Here is a 17,144-nt window from a genome sequence, read left to right as displayed (position 1 = left end):
ACATGGCCATGGACATGGACATGGACTCATACACAGTAAACACACACACACACACACACACACACACACCACATCGTAATCTGGTACACACAAACTGTGCTTTGCCTGTTCGTCTTGACGGTTCTGGCGCTGCTGCAGGCTGGCTGGCTGGACGTGTGGCTGCGGACTTTGCTGCTGATCGCCTGCGTCTCCCCATTGCCTGCGCAGGTACTCCGTACAATAGTGTACCGCCGGCTGCCCACTTGATCGCGATTTGACCATGACCCAAGCCAAGACAAGGCAACAAAGCTGCCCACTTTGCTGCAACTAGAGCCCACCTGCATCACACGCTCTTGTCCTCGTAAACAAGCGTTCACGCACCTCAGTCCCGCCGCCCGTGGGCACGACGCGGTGCACACGACCTGGTTGACCACAACAAGGGAATGGCAGACCACAACGTAATCAATGTCCCTGTGGACCAAAGAATATCAGTTACTATGGTACTTCTCAGCTCACGTCTGACGCCTGTTGCTTCACCGGGCGGGCGCTCTGCCATGCCCATGCCATGCCCTGCCCTGCCCCAGCCCGGCCTTCATCGTGCTGTGCAGTCTGCCCCTCTCCGCTCTGGCAAGCCATGTCTCCTCCCACGCGCCGTTGCCAGAGAAGCAGTTTGACCTAGGCCGGCACGGATCATGTCCTTGCGAGGCCCCTCCCTGCACGTCTGGGAATTGGGGTGAAACGAAAGAGTTTCCTTCTCCACCTAAAGTCGGCCGCCGGCTTCGTCGTCTCCTGGTCTCTTCCTCCTTGTGAAAGGAACTCAGGCCATGTGCAAGCTCGTCCACAGTCGTGGCATGGCCTATGGGCCGCTGTGTAGGTATTGTCACCTAGAAACCGTTCCCAAGGTGACTGGAATCCATCGGATTCGCTCCCCCCCCCCCACCAGCCCGCAAAAGCCCGTCCCTTCAGCAATCCGTGCTTGCACCGGGTGCCTACTCAGCTTGTACAGGTAGATGAGACCGCAAATTAACCGAATCTTGAGCCTCGTGGACAGGCGCTGGACAGGCCATGTTGCTGCTTGACTGCTTTGGACGCTGTCAGCTCACGTACTTGACATAGTTTTGCGTCATCGCGGCAGAGCAGAAACCCTTGGCACTCTTTGGCAGGGAAACCGTCTCCCGGTGAGGGCTGGCGAGAGGCAACAACGGGGCGGTGATTGGGCCGACGGTCGTCTAAGATAGTAGCGACTAGCAGCAAACAGGCGTGGGCTGCCCATCTCGTCTCGTTCGGCTCCGACGGGAGATTTTCATCTTGATTTGTATTGTGTGCAATCCAAGCATGTACGTACTGGTGTTGTGCCTATCCTAGCCTAGCAGCTGCAGTGAGGCCGAGCGTAGGCGCGCGGTGCAGTGGTGCGGGGGCCCTTGGCTGTTTTCTTGCCAAAAAAGAAGCTCCAGCCCACCATCGGGAGGCATCAAACCGGAGAGCCTTTGCTCCATGGCAAAACCATCAGCCTAGTGCCGTATTGAAGATCGAGCTGCGGCTCTCGAATCGCGATTGCGACATGAAGCAACGTCATATGCGCAATCTTGCACATGGCATCGCCCTGCCTCCTAGCTGTCCATGTATCTACGTACTGGACCTAGAGTACATTAACGCTGATCTCCACCAATGCCCGCTTGTTCCATCCTCGACAACAACTGGGAACCGCTTCCGTATGGAAATGAAACCAACACCCGATTCTCGCCCGCTCGAGGCCTCTGTCGTCGACCACAATCACAACTAGGAACAAAGACGCTCGTACATGCGCACTATCTCCTATCTACCTAGTCACAAGTTACAACAACAAACAGGTGGCAGGGGAGAGGTCAGGGCTCCCGGTCGGTGGCGGTCGCGGGGTGGGTGTTGGTGTGTCTTGTACAATAGAGTAGGACGCGGGCTGAAGGCGCCCATGGTTCGAGAATGGAGCGCCTGGGCCGAGTGAGCAGCCGGAGGGCTGACACAAGTCTTCATAAAAATCCAGCACCCGTTCACGAGGAAACCCCACTTGCACCGGTTAACCCCTCCTTGTGGGACAGAACGGGCCAAGAGAGCGGCGCTTCTGAAGCGCATGGAGCAATCTATCTGCGTCAGTTTTCTGCGCGACGCGTTGCTTTCCAGTCAACAAACTGCCTATAAAGGAGGTGACACGTACACGTCATCACATGACCTTGACCCCCCCCCAACCCCTCAGCTCCATCTCACACCCTCTTTGGGACACTCAGCCCCACACGCTGCTGCTATTGCTGCTGCCGCTGTCATTGTTAGTTTCAAGAACCTTGGAAGCTTGCGACGAGACAAAGAATCGAGGCTGTCGCCTTTTCTGGTTGTGAAGAACAACCGACCGAGAATCGCCTACATGTGGTAGGTCGCCTTTGCAAATCTACCTACCTGCGCCCCGCTTACACGGAAGAAGTGAGTAGTTTGGCAAGAGAGGCTCCAGCCGTAGCCGTGATACGTACTCGAGACAGCCGCTTGAGACCTACAAAGGCACAATCACGCCTCTGCTTACGCGGGCGTCTCATTCGATCCCTACCCATAGGCCAAATAAATTCTTTGTTCATGTCCTGACATGTCTCCGTCGCCGCTTTGTTCTTCTGATTGACCCAAAGGACGTCTGGGGGGGACCAACCTCAGGTTTCACGTCCGGGTACGCCTTGTTTCTGCTCCGCACGTTGAGTGCTGGCTGCCCTGGAGACGAATCCAACGGAAACGCTAGGATAACGCAAAATGCACGGCTCGTGTGCACGATTTCCATTACCGTCGGCATGTTGCCATGTGGGGGTCAGCCATGCCCCATCGCATGTACTTTGCTTGTTCCTGAATCCTCACCAGGTAGAAGTATATTATAGAAGGGGAGAGCAGATCTGCATGAATTCTGGCCCGCGGCATGTTCGGATAAATCATCATGGTGCTGATCTTGTATGTCATCCGAAGATGACACCCTTCCGGCCTCTGCAAGGTTCCACCATCGCTGCCCTTGCTGATGCATTCGGCCATGTTATGAGCAACTACGTTTTGGCTCTTCGTATACCAGAGTTTCCGTTGCTCTCTTGATCACTATCTGCATATTGAACAGTGCTGTACGGCTGACTTCGTCTTCCTACTATGTAAATCTTTTCATGCACTCGTCCCACCTGTGAACATGGCCATCGGTCATGTCTTTGGCAGTATAGTCTTAGCTGGTTCTATCAAGCCACAATGTGGATAAACAACCTGCTAATTCACGCAACCAATTCTGGAAGTCTGGACGAACCCGGACCCTATTGACATAGGACCCAGGTACTGAGGCTCGGTCGCTCTGGTGCCCAAGAATGGTACTTCATCGTGTTTCGCAAAAGGCCACACTTGACAATGTTCAATTGGCTCCATAGAACCCATCTAGCACACCAAAGTGAATGACAAGGTTGCACGGATCTCCAAGAAAGGGGCAGACATATTGAATTCAGGTCACATACAACATATTGGTTTCTCCACCGTGGCCTGTTGAACTCAAACTTGCCATGGAAACGCTCACCGCTGGCCGAGGACTGCAAGGCTTAAGCTTGGTTGAGTTGTCAATCCTTCCGGGGTGACTAGGGGTATGGCTTTCATAGAAGACTTCCACGATTCAGTTCCAGGGAAAAGGGGAGCGGTTGTTGTGCAGCGCGACCACAATGTGAGCGATGCATGGCTGAGTTTGGACCCTTGCACTAGTACACATGGCGTCTAGCTCGCGAATTTTCCCCCAAAGCTTCGACTTTTTCATCTCGGTGAACTGCACCAAACAAACATTTTCAATCGACGAAGCGAAGGGCTATGGAGCACAAGGTCAAGAAAAGGGATCGCGACTCCGCTAGTGGACATAATAGGGACGAAGCACCTGCAAAGCGACGCCGGCAACTCAACGGAGATCATCATCAAAAGCTATCAAAGCTATACGAAGACTTAGCTGCCGAGTCAGATGACGTCCGTTTTGAGGCTGCCAAACAGATCATTCTCAAATTCTCACCGGAATCGAAGCCTCATGCAAAAGACGTCGAGACGGTGTTGAGTCGTCTCATCAAGGGACTCTGTAGTCAACGCAAAGCGGCAAGAGTTGGATTCTCTCTTACCCTGACCGAGCTACTACGAGAGCTCTTCAAGTCGGGGAAAAATGCAATCGAAGGCCTAGATCTAGACGTGATTTCCCTCATCAAGCTTGTCGAAGAAAAGACAAAAGTCGAGGGAAATGTACCAGGACGAGTATGGAAATCGTAGCTGCCAACTCATGGGCATTACTGACTTCCTCTAGGAGCGACGTGACCATCTCATTGGCCGACTATTTGGCTACAAGGCTGTACTGCAGTCGAAAATTGTCATTCAGCCCAATCTTTTACTGGAATGTTGGACTCAGCTATTGGACCATGTCTGTGGAATGGCACGCGACATTCCCTGGCTACGAGAAGAATGTGGTATGGTCCTGGTTGAGGCGTTGAGGAGTCTGGATGCTCAAGCTCAGTACCAAATATGCGCCCAAGAAGTCCTCTCACGTCTTAGCGCATTCAAGCTCATGTCCACGCCCGAAGGAGTCGCCATATGGCTTACTGTCCAGGGTAGCTACGAAGATGCGTTACCCCAGGGCATTTGGCATGAGAAAGACCCTTTATCCAAGAAGGAGCGTTCCCGCTTAGCGAAGATTCTCAAGGAGAATTTTCAAAATGAGACTGAGAAGGGTGTGGGGGAGACCACCAAATCTGCATCAGCTAGTCCCAACCCATCCTTCACGTGGGATCTAGTGCTGGCCGAAATGTTGAGAAGAGACGAAGTGAGCCGAAGAGATGCGCACGAGAAGTCGGAGTTCTCGCAGTTTTGGATAGACGTAGTGGATAGTATGTGAACCTCCATTTGCTTGTGGATTATGGCTAACCCAGAGCAGCCAATCTCTTCGCCTCCACCGCTTCTCACGAACGAAAAGCGTGGGGATTCAAGTTGTTGAGCACTATGATTACGCACATTCCAGAATGGGCCATATCAGCACTCTTTAGTCCGAACTTGATGCGCACACTCATCAACCAGACCAAGAAAGATGACCGATTTCTTCATTCAGCCGCGGTGGCGGCGTTAGGTGCTGTCCAAAGCAGAGTGCAGCACGATCAGAGTTCAGCTCTTCCAGTGTTTGTTGCACTGACTTCGAAATACGGTAGCATTGATTTCGACAGGGTAACCAAAACAAAAACACTTGAGCAAATTCTCCTGTCTGCAGACGATGAGAGCTTACGCAAATCGGTGCGACATCTTAATTCCCTGGTCCTCCGGCCGGAGACTGAGGACCAAGGTATAGCAGACAGTCGTCGCCAGGTCATTGCCGATTTGCTATTGAACACAGTCAGACATTATAAACGATACGACGATCTTGACGTGGATGTCGCTGAGAAGGACAGTTGGCTTCGAAGAATCTTGGAGCTTTTTATTGAGTTTGCCTACTTCATCCCGAGTAAGAGTGTAAAGACGAGTAAAGTGCCTCTGCCCCCGATCGGCGAACGAAGCAAGGTAATGTTTCAAGAGCGCTTATCTTCATGCTTGACCAAACTCCTCGATGTCAAGGTTGGGTCTAGATCCACCTTTGCGAGGATGGTAGTAGACTTGATCAAGTCCAAGGCCGCTTCGTCCAAACATGTAGACCTAGCTTTCAAAGCCGACGCTCCCATCTTAAAGACAGTTGAAAAGGCACATCAAACATTGGATGCTATATTCGCCAAGGTATGTAGCAGTCTGAGCCCGGCCTGTAGCTTTAGCTAATTGTGGAATCTAGGGAACAATTGCTGGGAGCAAAATGGCTGCAGAAGGATTTGTTCTGCTTTACGCACTCACTCTTCTTCAAGTTTACAACGGGGAAGGGGACGCTGTCATGATGCTCGATGATCTCGATGCATCACGCAAAGCCATGTCGAAGAAAAAGGCAGACCCTTCAAGCGAGGATCAAGACGCATTTGTGGAGATAGTACTGTCCTTCCTCGGCAACCCACGAACTTTGTACCGCCGAATAGGAGGGGAAGCTTTCGCCATCTTTTCCTCTGAAGTCAGCGCCGACGGTATCCAGTCTCTTACTGATATCCTGGATACGGAGGAAAACCTAGAGGGACAGAAAGAGTTGTTCAACCAAGGAGACGAGGATGCTGAGGAAAAGCACTCTAGTGACGAGTCGGATGATGGCTCAGACGTTGAGATGATCGACGGCTCTGGAGAGTCTGATGATGAATCGAGCGACGACGAAGAAGACGATGACGACGATAGCGAGGATGACGCCGAACTAACACAATTCAACCGTATGCTAGCCATAACACTGCAGACGGAGCAACCCAACCTGAATGGGGACGCTTCCGAAGAATCCGCAGAGGAGTCATCCATGGACGACGAGCAGATGATGGCGCTCGACCCACACCTCAGTAAGATTTTCCAACAGCGTAGTCAGGTTACTAGCAAACAGAAGGAACGTAAGGACGCAAAGCAGAACGTCGTGCAGTTCAAATTACGGGTACTTGATCTTCTTGCGATCTACTTGGAGAAGCAGTACTCCAATGTACTCACACTTGACGTTCTTCTTCCTGTACTGCGGCAGACCCGAGCCAGTGCCAGCAGTCAGACAGCCGACAAGGCAGCCAAGATGTTGAGGACGTTCTTTGACTCCCGCACGAAGCATAAAGCTCCTCTGCCCAGGCCCGAAGAAGTCGAGCCTGTGTGGGAGCTTCTGAAAGCGATTCATGAAGAGGCCAAGCTAGGTGGCGGAGCCAAACGACATGCAGATGCGTGCAGCAATGCCAGTCTTTTTGTAGGCAAGGTTCTCGTCGGACTAGACAGGAGTCATTATGCTGGGGTGGTGGACGTGTACGCGGAAACACAGAAGAAGTGGTTCTTGGACAAGAAATCGCGACTGCAGCCAGTGTTGTTCACACAGTTCCAGAACTGGTCTGTGAGCGCAAGAGAACAGGGAAAATAGAGTAACAGAGAATTTCATATGGCCTAATGTCGAGAATATTGTTGGTTTGAAGGTGCATATCTAGCGTGCCATAGAGGGACGACCAAATAAGCCCAAGTCTCAAGACTGGTGCGAGGGCGAGACTCCCCCACCACGTCCAAGGTTGTTGTTGCCTCCCTGCACAAAGCTGCCCCGCCAAATCGGATCAGCCTTAGGCAGCTCCGTCATCCCGCCGCTCAGGAACCGACAGCTTGTAGCAAACTGCAGCCGCCACAACTGTCGACTAGTCAACCTGCCTATGCTGGTACTTCCTTACGCCTCACCAGACGTGTGAAAATCTACCAGTCTTCAGCACTGTGATTCCAGCCTCAACTGGCGCCATCTGCAATCTGATCATGGCTTGCAAGCACGTAAATGCAACTGGTAACAACCCCCACAAAGCCCATTTCCAGCAGCACTGTTGTACTGAACATAGCTCAGAGCTACGCCCTCCGGGACCGACGCAGTCAGTGTACCGAGAGGACTGTACCCAGTGCTTCGACTCGATTGTATGTATCCCTCCTGAGCCGGCTTGGCTTTCCCTCTGGCCACAATACTGACAGAAAGCGAAGGACGAGCCTTCCGGCCTCGATGTTTGCCTATACTGCTTCAACGGAGGCTGCACGGGCGACCGCAACCACTCAGTCCTCCATGTCTCCGCGACGAGCCACCCACTTGTTCTCAACATTAAGCGCACGCGCAAGAAGATCAGCCGCGACGAACCTCCACAGAAAGTCACGAAGCTAGCCATTGCAGCCGAGACCGAATCCGATCGCTATGACACTACAACACAGATCAAGTGTTACGAGTGCGGTATTGACGATGTTGACAGGAACGCTGGGAAACTGGCGGGCATTGTTGACGCTGTCCTCAAGGCGAACACCTTTGCGACGCAGCAGGAGGTCAAGGCCTGGGAGCAGGAGCTGACAGCGTGTGAACACACTCTCTGTCTGGAACAAGACGCTGCAAAGCCGATCGAGTCACAGAGGCTGGGCCACTGTTCGCAGTGTGAGCTCAATGAGAATCTATGGTTATGCTTGACTTGTGGGAACCTGGGCTGTGGTCGTCAACAGTTCGGAGGCGTCGGTGGCAACTCACATGGGGTCGGTCACACCAAGTCGAGTGGCCATCCCGTGGCAGTCAAGCTCGGATCTCTCACAGCAGATGGTACGGCAGATATATATTGCTACGCCTGCGACGAAGAGCGCATTGATCCAGAGCTGCCGAACCACCTCTCCCATTGGGGAATCAACATCAAGGATCGTGTCAAGACCGAGAAGAGTCTTACTGAGATGCAGGTGGAACAGAACTTGCGATGGGACTTTGCCATGGTCACTGAGGACGGTAAGGAACTTCAACCGCTCTTTGGGCCCGGCTTGACCGGCCTGAAGAACCTAGGCAACAGCTGTTACCTCAATAGCACGTTGCAAGCGCTCTTCGCAATGCCGGAGTTCAAGGACCGTTACTATCTGCCGGATCAAGAGCCACCAAATGCACCACTACCTGCCGAAGACCTGGAAACCCAACTACGCAAGCTGGCCGACGGACTGATATCTGGCCGATATTCAAAACCAGATAGCGATGTCTCCGTCTCCGAGCATAGCCCTGAAGTGCCCCATCAGCGTGGTCTTGCACCTGCAATGTTGAAACATCTAATAGGACGCGGGCATTCAGAGTTCTCCACCATGCGCCAACAGGATGCCTTCGAGCTCCTATTGCACTTGCTGAAGTTGATCTCGCGGTCTCAACATGTTGCGCCTCACAAGGATCCTGTGGACGCATTTCGATTTGTAATGGAACAGCGGCTGCAGTGTCTCGGTTGCAAGCGAGTACGATACAGGACAGACGAGCAAGAAAACATTTCCATTCCTGTACCCATTCGAAGGATACCAAATGAGGCGCGCATGGACGTGACTGATAGTAGTGGCAAGGAGGCTACGCAAGATAAAGAGGAATTCGAGCCAGTCACGTTAAAAGAGTGTCTCGACATCTTTACCGGAGAGGAGCTGGTGGAATTGACCTGCGGCGCTTGTGGAAGTAAAGAAGGCTTCATGAAGAGGAGCATGTTCAAGACATTCCCCGCAGTACTTGCTGTCAACGCCCGTCGGTTTGAGCTGGTAAATTGGGTGCCTACCAAGCAGGACGTTCCGGTCATCGTGGGCGACGAGCCTTTCTCATTCGATGCATACAAATCCAACGGTCTTGTGGACGGCGAAGAGCTCCTACCAGAGGACTCAGATACAGGGGCAGGATCATCATCAAGCAAGTGGGTGCCGAATGAAGCTGCCCTGTCCATGCTTGAGGCTATGGGATTCCCAAGAGTACGATGCGAGAAAGCTCTCCACGCAACGGGCAACGAAGATGCAGAGGCAGCGTCGAACTGGCTATTTGCACACATGGAAGATGCTGATATAGATGACCCTGTTGACTTCAATCCTGGATCTGGAGGTAGTGCACCGTCCGTGATGGATCCGGATAAGATTGAAAGCTTGGGTGCAATGGGCTTCAATGCGCCTCAAGCACGCCAGGCACTCAAAGAGACAGGCGGTGACATGGAGAGAGCCGTAGATTGGTTGTTCAGTCACCCCGATGCTCCGGGTGACTTTGAAGAGGGCGGCGGCTCTGAGGTATGCTGTTTGAGGCCACATGTGATAGAGGGGTTCACAGAGAACTGACTCATTGCAGGCGCCGGTTGAGGCTACAGAAAAGGCCATGCCTGGTAGTGACAAAATGCCAGCGCATTTCCAGCTGCAGTCAATTGTTTGTCACAAGGGAAGCTCGATCCACGCAGGGTAAGTCCCGAGTTCACATTGAAAGCGCAACTGCATGTCATCTAACCATGTACAGTCATTACGTTGCTTTTGTGCGTAAACAGCTACCAAATGAGCAGATGGCATCTTGGGTTCTCTTCAATGACGAAAAGGTTGCCAAGGCTGTTGACGTTGAGGAAATGAAGAAGTTCGCGTATGTGTATTTCTTCAGGCGTTTGTAAGGTGAGTGTTCTAGAAGTTGCATCATGCATAGCGGGAGCGGAGTTGCCTCGGGTCATCACTGGCACGATTATGAACAGCATTATAGGACGGCGAAGAGGGGTATAGAAATCACAACAAGACAGTCACGAATCACACTCATGGTATTCAAGTAGCAAGCAAGTAAACGTATAGAAGTGAACGCCCCCTGTGATGAGACCTGGCAGCTCGGAGATGTGGGTTTGGAGGCGGCGAACTGAAGCTTTCTCCGTATGAATGTGGGGTTGCGCACGGACCGGAGGCGATTATGATGTCGCCGAGCATCGCTTTCAATTACACTTTATCTGCTCGCCGCCATCACCACCTCCGCCTCATCAACACCAACCTAGACAAACTCACAGACCCAACCAAATCCCGTAAATTCGAACCTTAGTCGACTTACAACCACACAAGTATACTTTCGCCATGTTCAAGAGAGTCGCAGCAGCATTGCCCACACAGGTAGGCCGGGTGCTTTGCACGGCCGCCAGACCAACTGTCGCTTCGCCGTTTCGCACAGCAGCACCTTCCGTATCAGCAGTCGGACGGCGCCAATATCACGAGAAAGATAAGTAGGCCTTCTGTGGATTGTGACCGTGGTCGACATGGTGGCGAAGAGTGGGTGAGGGGTCTGGGACGCTTCGCTCGCACTGCACTGTGGCGATCACCATCGCTTGCGCAATCCCTCTTTGAGAGAACGCACAGCTAACGCTCCCAGCACTGCTCGACCATTACAACAAGCCCCGAAATGTTGGTTCGATGTCCAAGACAGATTCCGACGTAGGCACAGGACTTGTCGGTGCACCGGCATGTGGCGATGTCATGAAACTCCAGATCCGCGTCGACCCTAACAACAATACTATCAGCGATGTCAAGTTCAAGACGTTCGGGTGCGGTAGCGCAATCGCGAGTTCGAGTTACTTGACTGAGTTGGTGCGCGGTATGACTTTGGAGGACGCGGCCCGGATCAAGAACACCGAAATTGCAAAGGAACTTTGTCTGCCACCTGTCAAGCGTGAGTGATCTTGCTGCAATGGATCGCGCTGAAGAATTTGTTACTGACTGTTTGCAGTGCACTGCTCCATGCTTGCAGAAGATGCTATCAAGTCCGCCATCTCAAATTATTACACCAAGAACCCTAATGCGCGCGCAACAGATCTCGGTGGCAAGTCGGCACCTTTGCCAAAGGTGGAGGTTGAGACTGTGTCTTCTACCGCGGCATAGGGTGTAGAGATGATGGTGAAGAGAAGAAAAGGAGGAGGAAAGCTGATGAAAGGGGAAGCGAGAATGATACCAGCAAGAAAAGGCATGGATGTGCTGAAATAAGAAAGAACCAACCTATTTATTGAACTTGCTTTGAATCAGGACTTTGCTTTTCAATGTACATGAACTGGATTAGGGCGTTTCAGTGTTGTACGTTACTGTGCTTTGCTGCTTGGGGATGTTTGCAGTGTATAGCAGCAGGGGCCGAGTATCATGATGATTTTCTGAAATTGCAAACAATGTGGGTAGTTTAACATCGAGTTTTAAGCTGGATGCTCGTTGATGCATGTATTCACGTGGTACTTTCAATGAGACCTGACTTTATTTTAAATTATTTATCTTCATGAGCTGAGTATCACGCCACCATCAAGAAAAGTACTGAAATGTGGAGAGCAACGGTGACGCGGTGTGTGCGCTTTTAGTGCCTACATTAATTTCTACAGTACCGGTACATTCACATCAAAATGGCGCAGAATAGGATGGACATCAGACAATCACCATTTACCAAGCGAAGCAGATCGTAGTAGTGTGTACTATAGACTATAAAGTGCCCAAGATATTTCATGGATCGCAATTCGATGACGTCCTCGGGGTGACATGACTGCACACACGCGCTACCTAGCCTCGGCCTCTGCGCCCGCAGATACCGAACCTCCACCCTTACCCTCACCTCCGCCTCCACTCCACACAACACTACCAAGAATGGACGACAGCTCGGTGCCCGCGGTTCACTTCAAACGACGCAAAATCACACACCCTAAAAGAGCATATGGCGACAGCGAAGTCCCCACATCTGCGGAACTGCATTCTCCAGATGTCGTGACCACGAGCGATACACCTGCACTTCCCACCGTGGTGGACGATGAAGAGTCAGTTCCTAACCTAAAAGACATCATCCGCAATCGCAAGCGACCACGCGACAGAATGCGAGAAGTTGCGCGCAGAGTCGAGACCCCTCCAACGATCGAGTCTGTTCAGGTCGACGCGCCGCGGCCAGGTCAATACACAAGCCGATTCGTTGCACAGACTGGCCAGGTCGTGGATCGCGATGATACTCAGATGTGAGTGGGACAAAACCCTTGCCAATATGGGCTGCTGGAAGCCTGCCGTTATGAGTATAAGCAAAGCACAGCCGCTAATCAACCAGGTCGGAATATGTAGAAGCTCGCCTGGCTGAACAGAATCACCGCCAATATGGTTGGCCTATACCAAAACACCTTCAAGATGCTGTAGCAGCCATCGCGCCAGATCTGAAGCACACATTCACTGAACCCTTATCAGTGCGGGCTACGAGCGGTTCCGATGCACACGTGGATGCGGAGCACATCAATCGTCGAGCAGCTGGTCAGGGTAAACTAGAAGAGGTGGATCTTGGGCCAGACGCTGCCGTGCGAATCAAAGAAGCCTGGAAGCGCCTGGATAACGGTCTACCGCAAGAGGAATCAGCGAATCAGCCACGCAAAGGAAGATACGGCTACCAAGGGCGCAAGAACAAGCGCAGAAACAGCGATGCCGAGCGCCGGGAACAAATGGTAGAAGCCGTTCTCAAAGAAGCAAAACGTACGTTTACCTCGCCGCCCCGCAGAGCTCCCCCCTTGCACACAATTATCAACTAACCGGTCTAGTCGACTTCTTCGACGACACAGCACCCTCCAACCCTTTTACCTCCAATACCGGCAACAACGACGAAGCCGTGGCTGAACGCTTCCGCGCCGAATACCTCGAAGCCCTGGAGGAACAGCAACACAAACGCAAACCCCCTGCCGCGAGCAGCAGCACGCGAGGCGTCGAGAAGACGTCCAAAGGCCCTAAATGGGGTGGTTCGAAGAGTGCGAGAGCGAAGATGCGGTTGCAGGCTCAACAAGCGGCAAAGGCGAAGAAGTAACGTACAATTGCAGTATATTCACACCCGTTGTATTGTTATTTTTGCACATTCATTTTTCCTGTCTTGTTTTTAGTGCATTGCGGTCAGATGTCTTTTTGCTGCTTTTGCCTTTGCGCCTGGACTTAGACTGTAAGTGATGTAGTGGTGACTAATCTGCGTAGCAATGCCAAAGTTAATGATGGATGCGTGCTTGAGCGTTTTGAGTCGACGGCCACGGATGTGCGGGAGACGACTTGGTATAATCCTCCAAGGACCGGCTTGGAACTTGTTTTACTTGGGGTAGAGGCTAGACATGTTGAGCCGTGGAAACTCTCACCTCACGCTTTAAAGGATTCTGCTGGTCTTCAATGGCATTTTTTCATCATGAGTATGCGGGATCATACATGGCATAGTTCTCGTGTAATAATACATCAGATGAAAAGGTCCAGTCCGACTCCTGCGCCTTGTGTCTACGCATTCGTACTCCATTGGCTCCTACCTAGTAACCCCGACAGTACAGAGGAATCAGCCTCCCTTCCCTCCCTTCCCTTCCTTTCCTTCCCATCTCTACCTCAAATCTTCCTCGGAACATTCCCAATCTTCTTCCCCACTCCACCACCAGCCTTCTGTCCCGCCATACCTGTTGCACTCTTCTTCGGCGTCCCCGTCGCCCCCTTCCTCACAGGCACTGTCATGTCCTTGGTACCCGGTTTCGCCGGCGCAACCCGCTTCTCCGGTACACTCGCGCCTCCTCCCGACGTGATTTTGATCGGTACGCCACTCGATGTCATGTACGTGCTGCCTTGATCCTTCTTCTCCTTATCCTCTTTCTTTTTCGTCTTCTGTGCCTCTTCCATCTCCTGCTTGTCGATCTTGATGTGTACGCCGTTTGCCAAGGTTAGAGTACCGGGGTTTTTCGCTAATTGGGCAGAGGAAGAGGGCACTTTGATCATGATGCCTGAGGCTGTCATTACTTCTTTCATGGGTCCTGTTGGTGGTGGTGGGGCCGGGGGCTTGGGTTTTGATATGGGTGTGGATGTGGTGGGTTTGTGAACTGCGCGTGCGTGGGCGGCGGTGCCGCTGGGATTGTGTTTTGTAGTGCCTGTTATTGGTGTATCCACTGCGCTCTTCGCTTTTCGTGGTGCGGTTGTAGTGGGTGTGGCAACTGTCTTTGTGGGTGCGCGTGGGAGTGCTGTGCTGGCTCTTCGCAGACCACCAGGCATGACAGCCCCATGCTTGATAGCAGTTTCCTTGACGAGTAAAGCGAGGTTCTCCTGTGTTAATTTCTGCACGCCGGATAGTTCCTGTGGGCCTGCGGCTTGTGCTGCGCCCATTTTTGCTGCCCCTTCAATCATCTTCTCCAATTGTTCGGGACTGGGTAGGGATTTTACGTCACCCTCTTGGCCGAGGAGTGCCTTCATGTGTTGCTCGAAGAACTCTTTCCCACCGGGTATTGGGAGGTCTGCCGGTGAGGCCCCATAGGCGACTGTGAGGGCCATCATGACGCTCGTGATGGGTGCAAAGATCTTGACGAATTCGTTCCAGTTTCCAGATTTGACTTCAGTTTCGATTTGCACGGCAGGCTTGGGTACGCTTCGTATACTTTTGCCGCCGTTGTGCGAGCTTTGGCTGCTCATGTCGAGATGGTTTTTCCAGAAATCCTCGGCTGGGAAGCGGTTGTTGCGGTGGAAGTATTCGAGCATGTAGTCCTTTTCACGCCACCGATTTCGCAGCCAGACTTCGAATGCCTTTGTATTTTCGTACGGTATTTCATCCAGGTGGAAGCGACGCCAGTGCATATTGACCGACTTTGGCGGGCGGCCTTCGAAGAATGACGAGCGAAGTGTGAAGATGTCTTGACCGAACTGTCCATCTGGAACACCTTCATAGGCAATTGTACAATCATAGAGCCAATCTGTCGTATCCTTCAACTCATTCAGACAGAACTTCAACCCCGTACTTCTTGGCAGAAGTTGATGCTTCATGTCTTGCAGGCCATTCTTATCCGCCCATTTCTTACTATTCGCTCTCGTGCTTGCCGATAGATTTGTTCCTTCAGGGAAAATAATCAACCACATGGGATCGTTCGGCTTATTCAACTTCTCTAAATGCCTCTTAAACGTCCGCTGATCTTCCTCCCACTTCCTGGACAAGAAGATGAAGTTGTAGAACTGCGCACCCCAGCCAATAATGGGCACATTCTTGAGCGACTCTTTGAGGATAATGTAGATAAAGCCGTGCATCTTGTTGGTATATGCAATCCACCAGAGATATAACCAGTCAGTGTAGAGTTGGTGATTTGCCATCAATATCATGCGGTCTGCAAACTTGCACTCAAGACTGCCGTCTGCCTTCTTGATGAGTTGACCAACCATACTAGAGTCGCCGCTTACACGGACGACTGTTGGTGCCCACCATTGGGTCAGGCAAGTCACTAGGATGGCGAAGCATTCTTTAGTATAAGCCATGTAACCATCGTAGAATTGAGGGTCGATCAACTTGAGTGGAGCGCCCAGGAATTGCGAAGCGCTTATACTATTGTTCATGATTAGCTTGACTCTTTCGAGCTGTCTGAGAAATTTGGGAATTAGTACGCTAAGACTCCCGATAGGAAGGTTGATGCCAATGTGAATGCTCTTTCCGCTTGTGTTAGTTCGCCATATCGCGGTGGTCCCGCTGGATGCTCTTCGAGATTATCCTTTGAGACTCGTAGTCCAGCGCCAAGATCATCTTTCTTCTTCTTTTTGATAGGTCCAGATTTTGCTGCAGGCGGTTTGGTTGCTGGTGACTTTGCAACTGGTACTTTTGGTGCTGGGGACTTGATGGCTTGCGGCATCTTGACGATTGTCGAAACACAGTGTTTAATCAGACATGCTGTCTCCTTTGAACATCACTCTACCATCCGACGTCAGCTCAGGGTAACGGTCGAGATCAAGATGGAGCTCCACTCCCAGATCGTTGACCCCTGCTGTCGTGCCGTTGGATGACGTCGCGTGTGGCGCTTGCTTCCCACTTTCTGTACCACTTCAAGTCAAGATATCGAGGGCCCCTTTACCCGTAGTTAGGTCATTGCAATATCCCTTAGAACTATTCATACCCGTGGTTCAAGCGATTCCTCAGACATCAACGATCAAACGTCGCTGCTAAACCTTCGAATTCACGACCAAAGTTAGTATTCACCCACATTACCCCTGTCATCTACTTGGGATCCCATCTTGGGGCTCTGCACGCGAGCAATCTAGAATCTACATAGACTAACAATATCATATAGTCCTCAATTGAAATCCTCCTTCCACATTGATCCAAGATGCCAGCCGCCTCAGTAGCCTCAGCGCCTGTCAAACGCACAGCCAACAAGACATCCGCATCGCGAACCAAGAGACCCGCCGCGAATGCAGCAAATAAGCCCCAAACGAATGGCGCAGTGAAAGAATCACAGCCGCAAATGTCGCCATACACTATCATGGCATCGCGCATTGCGAATCGAGTTGCCGAGATGGCGGAGAACATGACGTTCGTCGAGCGACAACAGTACGTCGTCTCCCTTTTATCTCCTCAACTAGCCTTCCCTAGCGGCCGCTACCTAAAACACAACGGCTGTGCTATGAATAATCGCTTCGATGCGGCACAATCACTATATAATCATTATCCCATCTCCATACCAATTTCAAAAACAAAACTAACTCAAGCACGGCAGACCCCAGCCCCAACCTCAACAACAAGAATCCCAAACCGCCTCCCCATCCGGCGCAAAGAAGGCCCCTCGCAAACTCGAAATGCGCATCCCCAACTCTGGCGCCTCACCCACAAACATCACATTCAGCGCGCCGTTTTTGGATAACACGCTGTCGAAGCTGCTGACGCTGCAGAACCGCATGCTCAAGGTCAGCAATGACATTGCTGCATGCGAGGATGTGGACGAGAAGACGAAACAGGAACAGTTTGCCCAGAGTGCAGAGTTAAGTCGCATTATTGCGTTGATTTGTGCGGAGAAGGCTAGGCAGAGTTCATAGGTGGT

At 51.9% G+C, this 17,144-nt stretch overlaps 8 protein-coding genes across 8 annotated transcripts; 7 read left to right on the top strand and 1 right to left on the bottom strand.

Moving 5' to 3' along the window:
- Positions 1-1,238: 1,238 nt before the first annotated feature.
- On the top strand, positions 1,239-1,762 carry IAQ61_006620 (uncharacterized protein; the record flags this gene model as incomplete). The annotated part of the gene is made up of 2 exons (XM_066097245.1): positions 1,239-1,294; positions 1,345-1,762. Coding segments are annotated over 2 exons (474 nt in total), but the record flags the coding sequence as incomplete, so codon positions are not given.
- Positions 1,763-3,813: 2,051 nt separating this feature from the next.
- Positions 3,814-5,775, top strand: IAQ61_006619 (uncharacterized protein; the record flags this gene model as incomplete). Its single annotated transcript, XM_066097244.1, has 3 exons — positions 3,814-4,227; positions 4,292-4,865; positions 5,141-5,775. 3 exons carry the CDS (start codon positions 3,814-3,816, stop codon positions 5,773-5,775), a joined length of 1,623 nt encoding a protein of 540 aa, XP_065952721.1.
- A 34-nt stretch (positions 5,776-5,809) lies between these two features.
- On the top strand, positions 5,810-6,973 carry IAQ61_006618 (uncharacterized protein; the record flags this gene model as incomplete). Its single annotated transcript, XM_066097243.1, has 1 exon — positions 5,810-6,973. One exon carries the CDS (start codon positions 5,810-5,812, stop codon positions 6,971-6,973), a length of 1,164 nt encoding a protein of 387 aa, XP_065952720.1.
- Positions 6,974-7,366: 393 nt separating this feature from the next.
- On the top strand, positions 7,367-9,983 carry IAQ61_006617 (uncharacterized protein; the record flags this gene model as incomplete). Its single annotated transcript, XM_066097242.1, has 3 exons — positions 7,367-7,414; positions 7,696-9,618; positions 9,696-9,983. 3 exons carry the CDS (start codon positions 7,367-7,369, stop codon positions 9,981-9,983), a joined length of 2,259 nt encoding a protein of 752 aa, XP_065952719.1.
- Positions 9,984-10,425: 442 nt separating this feature from the next.
- ISU1 (iron-binding protein) lies at positions 10,426-11,223 on the top strand (the record flags this gene model as incomplete). The annotated part of the gene is made up of 3 exons (XM_066097241.1): positions 10,426-10,567; positions 10,721-11,014; positions 11,072-11,223. The coding sequence occupies 3 exons, from the start codon at positions 10,426-10,428 to the stop codon at positions 11,221-11,223; spliced, it is 588 nt and encodes a 195-aa protein (XP_065952718.1).
- A 486-nt stretch (positions 11,224-11,709) lies between these two features.
- On the top strand, positions 11,710-13,588 carry IAQ61_006615 (uncharacterized protein). The gene is made up of 3 exons (XM_003845456.2): positions 11,710-12,323; positions 12,410-12,822; positions 12,888-13,588. The coding sequence occupies exons 1-3, from the start codon at positions 11,860-11,862 to the stop codon at positions 13,145-13,147; spliced, it is 1,137 nt and encodes a 378-aa protein (XP_003845504.1). The 5' UTR covers positions 11,710-11,859; the 3' UTR covers positions 13,148-13,588.
- A 110-nt stretch (positions 13,589-13,698) lies between these two features.
- IAQ61_006614 (uncharacterized protein) lies at positions 13,699-15,962 on the bottom strand (the record flags this gene model as incomplete). The annotated part of the gene is made up of 2 exons (XM_003845455.1): positions 13,699-15,661; positions 15,721-15,962. The coding sequence occupies 2 exons, from the start codon at positions 15,960-15,962 to the stop codon at positions 13,699-13,701; spliced, it is 2,205 nt and encodes a 734-aa protein (XP_003845503.1).
- Positions 15,963-16,197: 235 nt separating this feature from the next.
- Positions 16,198-17,139, top strand: IAQ61_006613 (uncharacterized protein; the record flags this gene model as incomplete). Its single annotated transcript, XM_003845454.2, has 3 exons — positions 16,198-16,294; positions 16,398-16,657; positions 16,824-17,139. The coding sequence occupies exons 2-3, from the start codon at positions 16,434-16,436 to the stop codon at positions 17,137-17,139; spliced, it is 540 nt and encodes a 179-aa protein (XP_003845502.1). The 5' UTR covers positions 16,198-16,294; positions 16,398-16,433.
- Between the last annotated feature and the right edge of the window lie 5 nt (positions 17,140-17,144).

The sequence above is a fragment of the Plenodomus lingam genome (assembly GCF_022343315.1).
Source record: "Plenodomus lingam strain CAN1 chromosome Unknown contig_26, whole genome shotgun sequence".
NCBI lineage: Eukaryota > Fungi > Ascomycota > Dothideomycetes > Pleosporales > Leptosphaeriaceae > Plenodomus > Plenodomus lingam.
Note: the sequence above shows the minus strand (reverse complement) of the source record. Positions and strands in the feature narration are given on the sequence as shown.